General features: G+C 50.8%; 1 protein-coding gene across 4 annotated transcripts in view; it reads left to right on the top strand.

Annotated features, from left to right (window-relative positions):
* The first annotated feature begins 1,970 nt into the window (after nucleotides 1–1,970).
* LOC139758719 (uncharacterized) overlaps nucleotides 1,971–16,666 on the top strand; it is a 31,001-nt gene continuing 16,305 nt past the window's right edge. The window contains exons 1-3 of one of the 4 annotated variants that reach the window (XM_071680409.1): nucleotides 1,971–2,629; nucleotides 8,913–9,129; nucleotides 9,657–14,517. In XM_071680409.1, the coding sequence (XP_071536510.1) occupies nucleotides 2,616–2,629; nucleotides 8,913–9,129; nucleotides 9,657–14,517 (5,092 nt within the window). In that variant the 5' untranslated portion in view covers nucleotides 1,971–2,615. Of the gene's footprint in view, nucleotides 2,630–8,528; nucleotides 8,731–8,912; nucleotides 9,130–9,656; nucleotides 14,932–16,666 lie in introns of those variants that run through there. The other 3 variants (XM_071680406.1, XM_071680408.1, XM_071680407.1) reach the window with 3 other exon arrangements.

The following is a 16,666-nucleotide window of genomic DNA, read 5'->3' on the forward strand; positions in this document are numbered from 1 at the left end:
ATATATATATATATATATATATATATATGTATATATATATATATATATACATAAATAACGTATAGTCAACTAGTCATGGTATAATGACATTAATGACTAGAAATTTTTATGAGTTTATGGACGTCTAACAACTGGCATGATTATTTAACATGTTTCATGTGCAACTGAAGCTGACATTAAGCAATGTGCTAGTCAGATGTATCTGTACTTTACACACTACCACACTTACATTAAGCAGTGAGCTGGTCAGTTGTACCTGTACTTTACACACTACCACACTTACACTAAGCATGAGTACCTTTACTCTACACACTACCACACTTACATTCCCCCGGTCTAATTTCGGGTCATCAAAGCAGTCTTTTTTTTGAGAAAGATGGCTAATTTCGTATGATATTTGGACGCCATTTGTACATCCTTATCGGATAGAACTAGAATTTCGCAAATATGTTGGGCGAAACCAGATACCTGTAAGGATAAAGAACTTGAATTAATGTTTGTAAGATCTGTAGTAGAGAAGCTCAGGTGCTAATGTCTCACGTAGCACCTGAGCACAATGGTCGCACCCACCTGTCCATGGCCGCCGAGGTATATGATGATCACTTTGAACCCCGAACGATGGAATTTCACTTCTACCAGACCGAACAAGATACGTGTATCCTGAGAAGAGCCAGGTTATGTATATGCTTTTACACTTATTCTTATATTACATCATCTATTAACTATCTTAACCCACATTTTCACTCTCCATCATAACCTTCCCACTCATAAGTTATTAAATATCGAAATATCGGCTTTAAGAGAGCAAAAGTAAAATCCCACATTCTTAAACTACTCTTACAAAAGCATCAACGATCCCATGAGAATAGAACACATCATAACCCGAGAACCCTTCCCCTCCCCCACCCTGCCAACAGACAAATTTCTTGTGTGACATATACATTAACCCCCAGGCCTTCCCCCTGGGGCTCGCTACTGATACAGCCATACCACCAGACTCCCGGACTGACGCACCACCCAGCCATACGCACCAGCACCCCAGGGTGTGGAGGGCTGGATGGTGAGCACCACAGTTGGAATGGTATATCAGGATCACAGATGGTAGTTACCAATTTGTAATTACCTCTTTCAACTCTCTAGTCATGCAGTCTTATACTGGAAAGGCTCCATCTCATGAACATTCTCTCCTATCATCAGCTTCTTAGATTTATGGATGATCTCTGCATTAACCAAGTCCTCAGACATTCTGTTCCATATATGCAACACTTGTACTACAACAGTATGCCTTGACATCCTTATTAACAAGTTTCTTAATATCATGTTTAGTCCTCATGTTGATCTAGCCCGTCATCCCTCCAACATCTGTCCATTGTCTATAACATCGATCTCTTTTAAAAACATAAGGCTGTGATGAGGTCACCCCCCTCATTCTTCTCTCTTCCAAGATGGAGAAAAAATGAGGACAGAGAGTGTGGAGGGCAGGTGAGGACCGTAGAGTGTAGAGAGCAGATGAGGACCAGGGAATGTGGAGGGGGGTGAGGAGCAGGGAGTGTGGAGGGCAGGTGAGGACCAGGGAATATGGAGGGCAGGTGAGGACCAGGGAATGTGGAGGGAGGTGAGGACCAGGGAGTGTGGAGGGCAGGTGAGGACCAAGGAGTGTGGAGGGCAGGTGAGGACCAAGGAGTGTGGAGGGCAGGTGAGGACCGAAGAATGTGGAGGGCAGGTGAGGATCAGAGTGTGGAGGGCAGATGAGGACCACGGAGTGTGGAGGGCAGGTGAAGACCACAGAGTGTGGAGGGCAGGTGAGGACCGAAGAATGTGGAGGGCAGGTGAGGACCAGAGAGTGTGGAGGGCAGGTGAGGACCGTAGAGTGTGGAGGGGAAGTGAGGAGCAGAGAGCGTAGAGGGCAGGAGAGGATCAGAGAGTATGGAGGACAGATGAGGACCGGAAAGTGTGGAGGGCAGGCGAGGAGCAGAGAGTGTGGAGGGCAGGTGAGGAGCAGAGAGTGTGGAGGGCAGGAGAGGACCGGAGAGTGTGGAGGGCAGATGGAGCGGGCAGGCCAGAAATACTTTGGCTGGTGGCAGGGGAGGGCCAAATGCTTGGCCACTGCCAGTGTGAGTGTAGGAGACCTGGCCACAGGGACCACAATATCGTACTCCAGGAACAATATTCCTGTCCACCAGGAGCTGCTCCGGATCCCCAGCTCCACATGCGACCCCAGAACCCCAGGCTCCTCCCCCAGTATGGTGTAAGACTGCTTCTGTTCCCCCCATAATGGTATTTCCCACCTACCACCGGTGCTGAGTCAGAGATACAGTGAAGGAAATTTGTATGGAAAGAAACTTGTGTTAAAATAAAGTTGTTAAAGATATACTAGTGTTGTGGTGGTGTCCGGAGCTCTGGGATCTGTGGTGCAACACCAAGACCCTAGTGGTGTTGTGGTGGAGGGTGTCAGGGGCTCTGGGATTTGTGGTGCAACACCAAGACCCTAGTGGTGTTGTGGTGGTGGTGTCAGTGGCTTTGGGACCATTATTACAACAATAAACCAGGACGAAGTGTGAACTTGGACCACAACAGCTTCCTGCATTACCATCACCCACCTCTAACCTGCTGACATGTCCACCTTCTGGTACGTGGTGATACATTCTGGTATTGTACTGTTCATGCATTGTGCCTGGTATGCTGTATGGTGCCTGGTACTGTTATATGGTGCTTGGTATGCTGTGTGGTGCCTGGTATGCTGTTTTGCACCTGGTACTGCTGTATGGTACCTGGTATGCTGTTTAGTACTTGGTACTGCTGTACGGTGCCTGGTATGCTTAGTACCTGGTACTGCTGTATGGTGCCTGGTATTGCTGTATGGTGCCTGGTATGCTGTATGGTACCTGGTATTGCTGTATGGTGCCTGGTATGCTGTATGGTGCCTGGTATTGCTGTATGGTGCCTGGTATGCTGTATGGTGCCTGGTACTGCTGTATGGTGCCTGGTATGCTGTATAGTGCCTGGTATTGGTGTATGGTGCCTGGTATGCTGTATGGTGCCTGAGATTGCTGTATGGTGCCTGGTATGCTGTATTGTGCCTGGTATTGCTGTATGGTGCCTGGTACGCTGTATGGTACCTGGTATTGCTGTATGGTGCGTGGTACTGATGTATGGTGCCTGGTATGCTGTATGGTGCCTGGTACTGCTGTATTTTGCCTGGTATTGCTGTATAGTACCTAGTATGCTATATGGTGTCTGGTACTGCTGTATGGTGCCTGGTATGCTGTATGGTGCCTGGTATGCATTATGGTGCCTGGTATTGCTGTATGGTGCCTGGTATGCTGTATGGTACCTGGTACTGCTGTATGGTGGGTGGTACTGCTGTATGGTGCCTGGTACTGCTGTATTTTGCCTGGTATGCTGTATGGTGCCTGGTACTGTTTATACATTGTGCCTGGTACTGCTGTATGGTGCCTGGTATGCTGTATGGTGCCTGGTACTGCTGTATTTTGCCTGGTATGCTTTATGGTGCCTAGTATGCTTATGGTACCTGGTACTTCTGTATGGTGCGTGGTACTGCTGTATGGTACCTGGTACTGTTGTATGGTACCTGGTACTGCTGTATGGTATGCCTGGTACTACTGTATGTTGCCTGGTACTGCTGGTTGGCAGGAATGTTGCCTGGTACTGCTGGTTGGCAGGAATGTTGCCTGGTACTGCTGTATGTTGCCTAGCGCTGCTGGTTGGCGGGAGTGTCGCCTATAATTTTCGCTAGGGTTTCTCTTTTTGACAACTTTTAACAAGACCCTCTTCCTTCTTTCCCAACTTTATCTTTGTGTTTCAGGTTAGCGGTACCCGACTCCTCTTCACACTGCCCTTCATACCTGGATTATAGAATCCAGTTGTCAATTTATATTAGCATAGAAAAGGTTGAGGCCTCTCTAGTTTCCAGGGTCATATCTTGTTGAGGCCTCTCTAGTTTCCAGGATCATATCTGCTTGAGGATCTCTGTAGTTTCCAGGATTATATCTTGAGATGTTTACGTTTCCACAATTATATTTGGCCGAGTTTCAGGGTAATTACCTTTTTGAGATGTCTGTTGTTTGCAGGATTATATCTTCTTGAGGTCCCTGTAGTTTCTAGGATGATATCTTGAGATTTCTTTAAATTCCAGGATCATATTTTGTTAAAGTTTCTGTAGTTTCAAGGATCCTATCTTGCTGACGTCTGTACTTTCCATGATCATATCTTGCTGTGGTCTGTAGTTTCCAAGATTATATCTCCTCTTTCAGTTTGACTTCATCTTTCTTAACACTGTCAGTTATCACAACAATGGTCAACAACTAATTTTCATGATACGTGGCTTGTGGTGGACCTGATGCAGGTTTGGACGCTGATTCCGATATGGCAATTCGTTTTCTTGTACTACGTCTACTTTTCATAAGAGATTTGGCACAGTCGAAAGATAAAGCTGAGCTTTTAGCATCTCGTGTAAAAGGAAAATGTCTGCTCAAAAGGGACGCTTGCATAACTTATTTCAGGAGTCAGACGCGTACTCCTCATGTTTCCGTGGATGGGCCACTTGTTTGTGCAACAACATTGACGCGTTATTCCACAGCTTATCCCAAGAGCGTGATGATCCCCCTCATTGCCGCTTGGTCATCGACTCATCTAAGCGGTGTGGAAGCGGTGCTGCTCCACAATGGTAACAAGAACCCCCCCCCCCCTTTCTGTAGATCATCAGTGCACATGAAAGAATGTTATGAGAACATGCAGGCGCTCCTAGATGCCATGAAATACAAAAATTGCATCTGGAAAATATGTGGGGACTTGAGAGTGATCAGCATGCTGATGGGAATGCAGTCAGGATTCACGAAATACTGCTGTTTTTAATGCCTCTGGGATAGTCGAGCAACCTCCAGGCATTATATGGAGTCGGACTGGCCTCAACGAAGATCATATGAGTCAGGAATTTCCAGTATCCAGGTTAAGCCTCTGGTTGATCCATAAGACGTTCCTCTTCCCCCGATGCCAAGGGAAACTCGAGAGGGTTCGAGTACGTGGTGGAAAATTTTCCGAAGATCACAGAGGCCAAGTTGACAGAAGGCATCTTCGTCGGTCTGCAGATAAAGGAACTCCTGACAGACCACAATTTCAGCACAGCACATCTTGATGACTTGGAGCTGGAGGCCTGCAACTCATTCTGTTGGCGATGTGAACATTTCTTGGGAAACATAAGATCGGATTTTGAAGGCGGCGTGAAAAGATGTAGGATGTCGCTCAAGGTGCATTTCCTCCATTCACATCTGGACGTTTGTGTGGAGAACCTTGGAGCTGTGTCTGGCGAACCAGGAGGGCGCTTCCATCAGGACATCAGCGCGATGGAGCGTCGATACCAGCCAGGGTTTCTGGAACGAAGGAATGCTTGCACATGACTGTTGGATGTTTACAGGGGGGAGACCCTGAGTCAGAGCACTATGGGAGGTCCAAAGCTGGAAGCTTTTAGCTAGTGAAGATCGCCGCCACAGAAGGTTAAAAGCTCAATTTTTTAGCTTGTCCTGGATAGACCTTCTTTATATACTTTCTTCCCAGTAATACTGAATTTCTGCAACGAAAAGTTTGAACTGGTACAAGTCTTATCATTTGACCTTCGTTCATACATCATGTAGCGGCATCCTTGGTACGTTACACTGCATTTTTGATAAGAGAAAAAAGTTCAATTTTGTTGATCATTGAACATATATATACATAGTATGTGTGAAGGATTGTCCCTCTCATCGTATTGGGTTTACTAACATGTTGGTAGGGAACATTTTCCTGTATACTTTCGAATACTTGTGTCTTCATGACTCCCCATCACCATGAGAATGCCAAGTTCCCTCAGTCTATCTACTTATGAGTGAAATCCTCCAATATTATCAGTTTATCATCTCTGAGAAATGTGTATGACAGCTTCCTGCACCATCCTTCATTGTTATCGTTGCATATTTGTTCTGGCTCCTTTATATGTGGCAGTCTTCGTGAATGTTGGATATTTCGTGTTCATCGTATAATAATAATGATAATGATAATAATGATGATGATGATAATAATAATAATAATAATAATAATAATAATAATAATAATAATAATAATAATAACAATAATAATAATAACTGTGTACTCTATCTTTGTGGAAAGGGAAGAAAAACACGACCCATACATTCCCTGTGTCGCAGAAGGTGACTAAGAGGGGCGGGAGAGGAGGGCTGGGACCCCCCCCCCCCCCTCTTGTACATACTGACTGAGGCGAGAAAAACAGATTTTTGGAAGTGAATGTGCTATGAGGATCGGCTGATGGGATGTCTGACCATTACCTGGTGGAGGCTAGGATGATTTGTAAAGATTTTCGAAAAATAGGAAAATATATGGGCGAGAAGATGGTGGTGAAAGTAAGTGAACTTAGTAGAAATGCTTGTGTGAGGAAATAGCAGAAGAGATGAGGCAAAACGTGAAAGTAAACGAAGCTTGGGGGAGTGGGTGAGAAATGGGAGGCATTTAGGGAAGCAGTGCTGGCATGTGCGAGAGAAGTGTTTGGCACGTGGAAGATGGGAAGTGGGCAGGTGACAGAGGGTAGTGAGTGGTGGGGATGAGGAAGTAAAGTTGCAAGTGAAAGGGTAGAGAGAGGTATACGGGCAGTGCTTAAGGGAAGGAGGGCGAGTGATTGGGAGATATACAACAGAAAGCGTCAGGAGGCCAAGAGGAAAGTGCAGGGGTTGAAAAAGAGGGCAAATGAGAATTAGCGATAGCTGTGCTAAAATGGTTTGGTCACATTGAGAGGATGAGTGAGGAGAGGTTGACTAAGAGGATACACGTGTGAGAAGTGAAGGGAACGAGCAAGACAGGGAAACCAAGAAAGAAGTAGAAGATGATTTGAAGGCTCAGAGCTTTAACATTCAAGAGGGTGTGAGGCGTGCACGTAAGAGAGAGAATTGGAGCAATGTGCTGTACAGCGGACGACGTGCTGTCAGTAGGCTGAACCAGAGGATATCATGATAGTGCCCTTGTCCACTATCATACGTGTGGCCCTCCCTGCTGGTGATGGTGCCCCTGTCCACTACCATACGTGTGGCCCTCCCTGCTGGTGATGGTGCCCCTGGCTACTGCCATACGTGTGGCCCTCCCTGCTGATGATGGTTCCCCTTTCCACTACTATACGTGTGGCCATCCCTGCTGGTGATGGTTCCCCTGGCTACTGCCATGCGTGTGGCCCTCCCTGCTGGTGATGGTGCCCTTGGCTACTACCATGCGTGTGGCCCTCCCTGCTGGTGATGGTGCCCCTGGCTACTGCCATACGTGTGGCCCTCCCTGCTGGTGATGGTGCCCCTGGCTACTGCCATACGTGTGGCCCTCCCTGCTGGTGATGGTGCCCCTGTCCACTACCATACGTGTGGCCCTCCCTGCTGGTGATGGTGCCCCTGGCTACTGCCATACGTGTGGCCCTCCCTGCTGATGATGGTTCCCCTTTCCACTACTATACGTTTGGCCCTCCCTGCTGGTGATGGTGCTCCTGGCTACTACCATACGTCTGGCCCTCCCTTCTGATGATGGTGCCCTTGGCTACTACCATGCGTGTGGCCCTCCCTACTGGTGACGATGCCCCTGGCCACTCCCATATGTATGGCCCTCCCTGCTGGTGATGATGCCCCTAGCCACTACCGGGATCATTCTGCCACTAACCGTTTCATAACAGGTGTTAGTGGCCAGGAAGGGTAGATAGCGTACTTGTGGAGCGGAAGAACGAGGAAGCTGGCTAATTTTGGCAGAGGCCAGGACGTGGGCCGCGGCCTCCTGCACACCCGGTATATTTGGCTCCTTGAATCACCCGGCGGCTCCCTCTCTCCAGTGTCCATCACCCAACACTGTGGCTCTCCTCCTGAGCCAGCAGCAGCAGCAGCAGCAGCTCAGGAGGAAGCTAACCCATAGTTTTTGTGGCTGGTTCCTTGTCTGTCAGGTGGGTAAGCTAGCTGGCCGATTGGTTGTCTGACGGTCAGTCTGGCTGCCTGGTTGTTTGCTAGTCTGGCAGGGAGGTGCTTGGTTGTTTATGTGTCTGGTGGGCAGGAAGGCTGGCTGGCTGGTTGTTTATTTGTCTGGCAGGCAGGAAGGCTGGCTGGCTGGTTGGTTGTTTGTCTGGTAGGCAGGGAGACTGGGCTGGCTGGTTGATTGTTCGTTTGGCAGGCAGGAAGGCTGGTTGGCTGGTTGTTCGTTTAGCAGTCGGGATGATTGGCTGGCTGGCTGGTTGGCTGACTGGCTTGCTGGCACGGTAGATGAAAGACTAGTTGGCTGTCTGGCTAGCTGGCTGGCTGGCTGGCTGGCAGGCTAGTTAGTTAGTTGGTTGTTTGGCTGGCAGACTGGTTGGCTGCTTTGTTGGTTTCATTACTCGCAGGGAGGTTGACTGGCAGGCAGGCTGGCTGGCGGGCAGACTGATTGGTTGCCTGGCTGGCAAGCTAACATGTTAGGTGGCTGTCTGGCTCGCAGATTAGTTGGTTGTCTGAAGGCAAGGAGGCTGGCTGATTGGCTAGCTTGCTGGCTAGCTAGCTGACCTTCTGGTTGTCTGGCAGGGAGGCTGGCTGGCTGGCTGGCTGATTGGCAGGTCGGCTGGCAGGTAGGCTGGCTAGCTGATTGGTCGGCTGGTAGGCTAGTTAGCTGTCTGACAGGAAGGCTAGCTGGCTGGCTGACCGGATGGGAGGTACCATATTAATGGTACAGGTGAGTTACCATACTAATGGTACAGGGAGGTACCTTACAAACATAACAGGAAGGTACCATACAAACATAACAGAGAGGTACAATACTAACGGTACAGGGAGGTACCATACAAACAGAACAGGAAGGTACCATACTAACGGTACAGGAAGGTACCACAATGTTGAAAGTGGTTCTCATTACAGGAGTAGTTTGGGTGGTCGAGGGTCGTCCCAGAAACCTCCTTCTGGTAGGTCTGGCTCAGCCTCCCGAGGCAAGGAGAACGACCCTCCATCAACACAAACGACAAAACGACCCGAAGACGACCTTGCCAGCGAAGCAGACCCGGCGACGGGCGACGACACAATGCAAGAGAACGAGCAAGAAGAGGGTTGCCTCAGTGTGTCCCGTTTGGCCGGTCAGGTAGAACACTACTCTAACCAGTCTACCACTCTACCCCGGCCAGTCTACCACCCTACCCTGGCTAGTCTACCACCCTACCCTGACCAGTCTACCATCCAACCCTCACTAGTCTACCACCCTACCCTGGCCAGTCTACCACCCTACCCTGGCCAGTCTACCACCTTACCCTGCCCAGCCTATCACCCTACCCTGGCTAGCCTACCACCCTACTCTGACCAGTCTACCACCCTACCTTGGCCAATCTACCACTCCACTCCGGCCACTCTACCAACTCACCCTGGCCAGTCTACCACCCCACCCGAGCCAGTCTACCACCCTCACCCTAACTAGTCTACCATACTAACCTGTTGGATGGCATGGCAGTGAGGGAGTTTCATTTAATCATTTGGATATAGTAACACTTGTTACGGTGTCACAGGTGTGATTCATGGTGTTACAGGTGTGGGGTTATGAGGAGTAACAGCAGTTGTTATGGTGTTACAGGTGTGGGGTTATGAGGAGTAACAGCAGTTGTTATGGTGTTACAGGTGTGGAGCCGTGGTGGAGCAGGTGTTCTCAGGGTGGGCCTCTTGCCGTCCTTCACCCGCGCTGGCCGCACAGGTTCCCTCCCGAGGGCGCCGCCCGTGCCTGACTCACCCAAACCCCAGCTCAAGACCTTCAGTAGGAAGCGAGCAGCCTCTTCCTCCCCAACCCGAGATAAGAGACCTTCCTTCCGCGGTATATCTCGAGATCGTTTGCCACACTTACCGTCTATGCCGCAGCTTCCTGCCATGCCGCATCTGCCCCAAGTACCGCACCTTCCTACCATGCCTAAGACGCCGTCGCTGCCGCCACAGCTGCGGAACCTACTGAACCGCAGCAGGAAGAAAGGAGCGGCAGAGGAGAGTCCTAACAAACCCAGCCGTCGCCAGGGTCCCGTAGGTCGTACCTGGGTCAAGGTGTACGATGATATCACGTACATGGACGAGGAACACGAGGAACAGTTCTACCCCATCCTGGCTTACACTGGGCGGCCCCGTAGTATCCCAGAGGCCGCCCCTCTGCCCACGCCACCCACGCCGCCCCCACCCAAGTCCCACCAGCAACAGGAATCTTGCCACCCCCAGCATGTACCACTCGACCCTGAAACCAGCGACCAGCGGGCGACCCAAGACAGAGGTGGCGACTCTGCACTTCCATCCACCACTGACGGAGACGTGGACGACTCCCGGGAAGACGTGCACGAACGCTCACGGACACCACCCCGCCGTCAAGACTCAGATCAAGAGGTAGTCCCGTCGTCCTTAACCCTGGTGGAGTCTGAGGTGTCTGGAGTAGAGCAAGAGGACTATATCATCCCCCAGTTGCTTCACTCCCCCAGACCGCCACCACGGGGTAACAAGTTGTACGACAACCTGCTGGTCACGTCCAGCCACGATCCCCAGCAGCAGCAGGAGACTTTGCCATTCCCTGCTGATCCCCAGCAGCAGGAGGAGACTTTGCCATCCCCTGCTGATCCCCAGCAGCAGGAGGAGACTTTGCCATCCCCTGCTGACCCCCAGCAGCAGGAGGAGAATTTGCCATCCCCTGCTCAACCCGCCAAGCCTCGACGAGGGTTGAAGGTGTATGAAGACATACTGATCCGTCGTCAGCATATGTTGACCACCCAGCAGGAGGTGCCGCCCGACACCACCCAGGAGGAGGTGCCGCCCGACACCACCCAGGAGGAGGTGCCGCCCGACACCACCCAGGAGGAGGTGCCGCCCGACACCACCCAGGAGGAGGTGCCGCCCGACACCACCCAGGAGGAGGTGCCGCCCGACACCACCCAGGAGGAGGTGCCGCCCGACACCACCCAGGAGGAGGTGCCGCCCGACACCACCCAGGAGGAGGTGCCGCCTGACGCCATCCAGGAGGAGGTACCGCCCGACACCACCCAGGAGGAGGTGTCGCCCGACGCCACCCAACAAGAGGTGCCGCCCGACACCATCCAGCAGGAGGTGCCACCCGACACCCCCCAGCAGGAGGCAGCGGCCGGCAGTTGTAGAAGCTGGGGAAGTCAGGGATCGGGGGAGGAACAGTTCCCTGATGAAGGTCCTGGTCGTCCCCCTCGTCGTGGTCACAAGGTGTACCAGGCTCATCAGCCGCCCTCCCAGGTGTCTCATCATGATGACACTCTGCAGGAGGACAAGGTAGAAGGTCCCTCACAGGAAGACCTGCCGGAGCGTCCGTCACGAGGCCACAAGGTTTACGCTGCACTCCTTATCCAACACCACCCACAGGGTCTCGTGGCAGACATGTCTCTCAGGCACAGCCACACACCTGACACTCACACTCCGCCACAGCAAATCACTCCTGCAGCAGACAGTCTGACTATGACGGAGGACCCCACTCACGTAGAAGACATGACGACTCCCGTAGCGGAGGTCCCCACTCATGTGGAAGACATCACGACTCCCGCAGCGGAGGTCCCCACTCATGCAGAAGACATCACGACTCCCGCAGTGGAGGTCCCCACTCATGTGGAAGATATCACGACTCCCGCAGTGGAGGTCCCCACTCATGTGGAAGATATCACGACTCCCGCAGTGGAGGTCCCCACTCATGTGGAAGATATCACGACTCCCGCAGTGGAGGTCCCCACTCATGCAGAAGACATCACGACTCCCGCAGCGGAGGTCCCCACGAATGCAGATGAGGTCCGGACTATGAGAGAAGAGGTGTTAATTATGAAAGAAGAGCTTAATGGGACAGGAGAGACTTGGAGTGAAGATAAAGATGTCGAGCGTACCACCTCAGTGTCAACACAAGATGTGAAGGAGGAAGGTCAGGAGAGTACGGGGAATAAACAAGGTCAGGCATCGGTGCCACCCTACGCCAAGGTCCTGAAGGCAGGGGGAACGAAGGAACTTCGATCCCTGGCAACACCTGAGGACAAGGAACTACCACCACCTATCCCGCCCAAGAAGAAAGGGTTAAGAACCATCTCCCCGCAGCTGGTAGAGTGCGATCCACCTCGGCCACCGCGACACCTTAAGCCGCGAGAGCGTAAGTTCCTGCCGCTGGTGAATGGTGAGGTGTGCCCGCCACGACCCGCCAGAGGCACTAAGGTGTATGCCATCGTGCAAGTCGTCCAGCCAGCTCCACCCAAACGACACAGTAAGGTGGTCAGTACGGAGGACGTGGCTTCCCAGGAGAGCGAGGGGCCCCGCAAGCCTTGCAGGCGCTCTCTCAACCCACCACAACGACGGAAGAAGCTGAAACTTGAAAGATATGACGATGAAGAGCATGAGGAGGCAGAACAGACCATGAGGGCGACGCTGACGGTGAGCACCACGCAACCCGCGCAGGTTGTCCTCAATAGCGACTTGGACAACTATGAGAATGTTGTGATGAAGCAAGTAGGACGTGGCCGTACACGGCCTCTACCACCTCCACCACCACCACCCAAGAAAGGTAAGATACGACATCGTCACCAACAACAAGTGGAACAAGAGAAACAAAAACAACAACAACAACAACAACAACAACAAGAGATACTCACGTGGTGTGAGTCAAGACGTGAGTCAGACATGCAGTGCAGCCAACGTAACGGTGACGTACTAGTGGACGGGAGTGTTGGTAGTAGTGCGAGGGAGGCGGGTCTCCACCCCACTAGTCTTCCCTTAACACTACCAACGGCAACACCTAATCGCCGCCGCCTTGACTCGTTAGAGACCGACATTGACTCTAACTTGAGAACGATTGAATCATCGTTTGCGGCGCTGGACACTGTCTTGAAGTCCCTGCAGACTTACTCCCGAGGGTCGGTAGGTGTTGTGGCAGTGAGGGTTGGGGCCGAACACTCCCCTAGCGGCACACCCGCCTCCCTGCCACCATCTCATGCGACACTCCACCCACAGCAAGGACAGGAGGCTGGCTGCAGGCAGGAAGTTCAGGCTCCAGTACACACGGACGCACTGGACAGTGATGGGGTGAGTGTAACAAGTGTTCAGGAGACACAGGTAAAGTTTAGCCAAGGAAAGACATTGTATGAAACAGCCGTGAAACTAGAACAAATCGGATGTGAATCAGAGAGAGCGGACACAGCATCAGGGGCAGCTGTCACAGGCCAACAGCAGAAAACCCAGTGTGAGGAAATAGCTTTGGACATAACATTAAAGTGTGATGAAACAAAAAGCGATAGGGAAGATAAGAGTGTTGGGCTGAGAGAGGAAGATATAGAGTGTCATTCAGAAGAACTTGCTGTTCACGAGAAAACAGAGGATAAATACGTCAAACCAAAGGATGAGGAAGATTATGAACTAAAAGTGCAAGTGAGAGAGGAGAAAGTTTTATATGACTCAGAGAGAACAGAGGAAGCTCAGTCTGACCTTGTTAAAGTCGAAGCTCCTTCACAGGAAACAGCGAAGTCTTTGCTGAAAGAACCAGAAGTAGTCAAAACTTTTCCAGAGACAACAGTAAAGTTTCAAGAGGGGAAAACAGTGTATGAAACAGCTGTAAAGATTGGTCATAACGAAGGTGATACAGAAAAAATTATATCTACACCTGAAACAGATTTAATCCCAGAAGTTAGAACTGTGATAGATGAAATCAAAAGCGATTCTCGGCCAGTGAGAGAAACTCAGCAGACCAACGTACTGGAGTCAGAGACTGTGAAATATTCTCCAGATACTTTAGTGAAATGTAAAGAGGGAGGAAGTGTGTCTGAAGGAACCGAAGAGGTAGGAGGAGTAGAGCTGAGTCAACAGGAAGTCAAGGAGTTTACCAAGACTTCCACACAGTCAGACGAAGGCAAGGACTTTTCAGGAAAGGGAGGCGGAGTTCAACTTGAATTGGAGCAAGTGGAAGGTGGTCAGACAAGGGCAGTGCGAACTGACACTCGTGATAAAGAACCTGCAGTAATAGCAACCGTACCTCAGACATCTTGGAAATTTGAAGAGGGTAAAACGGTGTATGAAACAGCTGTCAAAGTTGGTGAAAGAGAATGTAAAGAGGAACTTGAAAGTGACATAGGGAAAGTCAAGAGTGAGTGTATCCTAGGCGAAAGAACTACTGAAACGTCATTACTGACTGAGAAGGTTACGGTGCCGGAAACAGTTGAGAGGGTGCGAGTGTCGGAATCAGAAAAACTTAAAACAGTTCCAGACACGGTGGTAAAATTTCACGAGGGCAAAACATTGTATGAGACGGTAGTTAAGGTTGGGGAAGAGGAGGGAGAGACGTTGGCTAGTGGGTGCTCTACGTTACCCACATCAACAGAGGCGGCCAACCTCACAGGTGCGGTGGCGGACGAGCAGGCCATCAGACCCGCCCAAGGAAAGACGGTGTATCAAATTTTGTACCAGGTCGATGCTGCCGCCGCCATCAAGGACAAGAAGAAATCAAAACGAATCGAAGAACTTGGAGGTGAGAGTGAAGAGCATAGTAAGAAGTGTGAGGATCAAGTTGAGGGTCCAAGTGTGAGAGTGAAGAGTGAAGTTGAAGCGAGAACACTAAGTGTGGAAGACACCAAGGCTGGCCTGCTCGAGTCAGGTGTGTCAGACACCAGGGCTGGCCAGCTGGAGTCAGGTGTGTCAGACACCAGGGCTGGCCAATTGGAGGCAGGTGTGGCAGACATCGCTAGCCGTCTACAAGGTATTCAGTGTACCCTAGAGAGTGTAATCATTAACCTGCCGTGCGTGCCTCACGTCCAGAACCCTGGCCTGAGTACCAGCTCACATGTATCTCCTGCCCTAACCTCTCCTAACACACACACCAGGACGCCCAGCCACCACCTGCCTCACATCAACACCAGCGGCCTTCCCCACAACGGTGGTAGTGGTGCGTTCAGTGTATTTGTGTTGCCTTACCTACACCTACTGAGTGTGTTAGTTTATGAATATGAGTTAGTTAAGTGTGTGTTGGTGTTTCCCAGGAAAATGATTATGTTTAGAAGTACAGTTATAATACTTATGGTAGATGTAGACAAGTGTAATGAGAGTGTAGTGTTGTTTGGTGCCCTTTGTAACGTCTGACTATAGTATATTGTTGCTTGGTGCCCTCTGTAACATGAGACTACAGTGTGGTTTTGCTTGGTGCCCTCTCTGTAACGTGAGACTACATTGTAGTGTTGCTTGGTGCCCTCTCTGTGACGTGAGACTTCATTGTAGTATTGCTTGGTGCCCTCTCTGTAACGTGACTACAGTGTAGTTTTGCTTGGTGCCTTCTCTGTAACGTTTGACTACAGTATAGTGGTGCTTGATGCTCTCTCTGTAACGTTTGACTTCAGAGTATAGTGTTGCTTGGTGCCCTCTCTCTCTAACGTTGGACTACAGTATAGTGTTGCTTGGTATACTCTCTGGAACGTCTGACTTCAGCGTTGTAATGCTCGGTTTCCTTTCTGTAAGTTGTGAATACTGTGTAGTTTTGCTTTGTGCCCTCTCTGTAACATGAGACTACAGTATAGTGTTGCTTGGTGCCCTTTCTGTAACGTGAGGTAAGGTAAAATAGGAAGGTTAGGGGAGGGTAAAGATTGGTAGGAAAAGAATTGGGGAAGGAGCTGTATGTACCGGTGGTGGGCAGTGGTCAGCTTGTGGCCTACGGTGACCTTTGGCACCAGACAATTCCCACATTCTTGGGAATGACCGCAGAGAACGACGCCATATCGTCTATAAGAGGTGGAAGGAGGTCCTTGGCATCAGTATTTTGTTCATTTAGGAAGTCGGGTCCTCGTTCTGGAGACAGGAAAGTGACAACTCAGGAGACTGGGGAGAAGTCAAGGAGTCGGTTCTACCTGCAGCTTGATGGTACCAGGACGCTGTCTGCTGAGAACCACAGCCTCACTGACTGCGAAGCAGCCACCACACACCACACTGAAGATGAAGACGTAGATTGTGGTGGTGAGGGCGTGGCAAGGCAGGAGGATAGTAAGGAAGTGCAAGGAAGGAAGTGTGCCGAACCGAGATCCTGCTACACCAGAAATACCAAGTGTGGTCGTATAGGTGTCCTTGTGGTACCGGAGTGTGTGTCTCAGTGTAACATGTACAGAGAGAGAGCTGCCGCCGCCGCTATGGTCGCCTCGCAAGACAAGAAGGAGGATGTCGTGGATAGTGAGGAGGACATCATCAACACCCACATCGTCCCTGATAGCGTCACGCATCAATACATGCATGTGGTGGCCCAGCTCAGACAAAGTCGTCACCTCACTTCAGTACGACGGTTGGAGCAGGTCCGTCAAGATGAGCATCATGGTCGACAGGAGGACTGCAGGTACCGTCCTTCCAGCCCTCACTCTAACATACATACTCCCATCAGCCACTGTAGTCCCACTGTTGGAGGTGGGTTGCGTCCTGGTAATGGGGGCACTGTTGGAAGTGAGTCGCGTCCTGGTAGTGGGGGCACAGTTGGAGATTCGCGCTCTGGTGGTGAGGGCACTGTAGGAGGCGAGTTGTGTCCTGGAAGTGGGAGCACTATTGGAGGTGAGTCGTGTCCTGGTAGTGGGGGCACTGTTAAAGATGAGTCGTGTCTTGGTAGTGGGGGCACTGTTGGAAATGAGTCACATCCTGGTATTGGGGGC

This window comes from Panulirus ornatus, chromosome 31 (genome assembly GCF_036320965.1).
Source record: "Panulirus ornatus isolate Po-2019 chromosome 31, ASM3632096v1, whole genome shotgun sequence".
Classification (NCBI taxonomy): domain Eukaryota; kingdom Metazoa; phylum Arthropoda; class Malacostraca; order Decapoda; family Palinuridae; genus Panulirus; species Panulirus ornatus.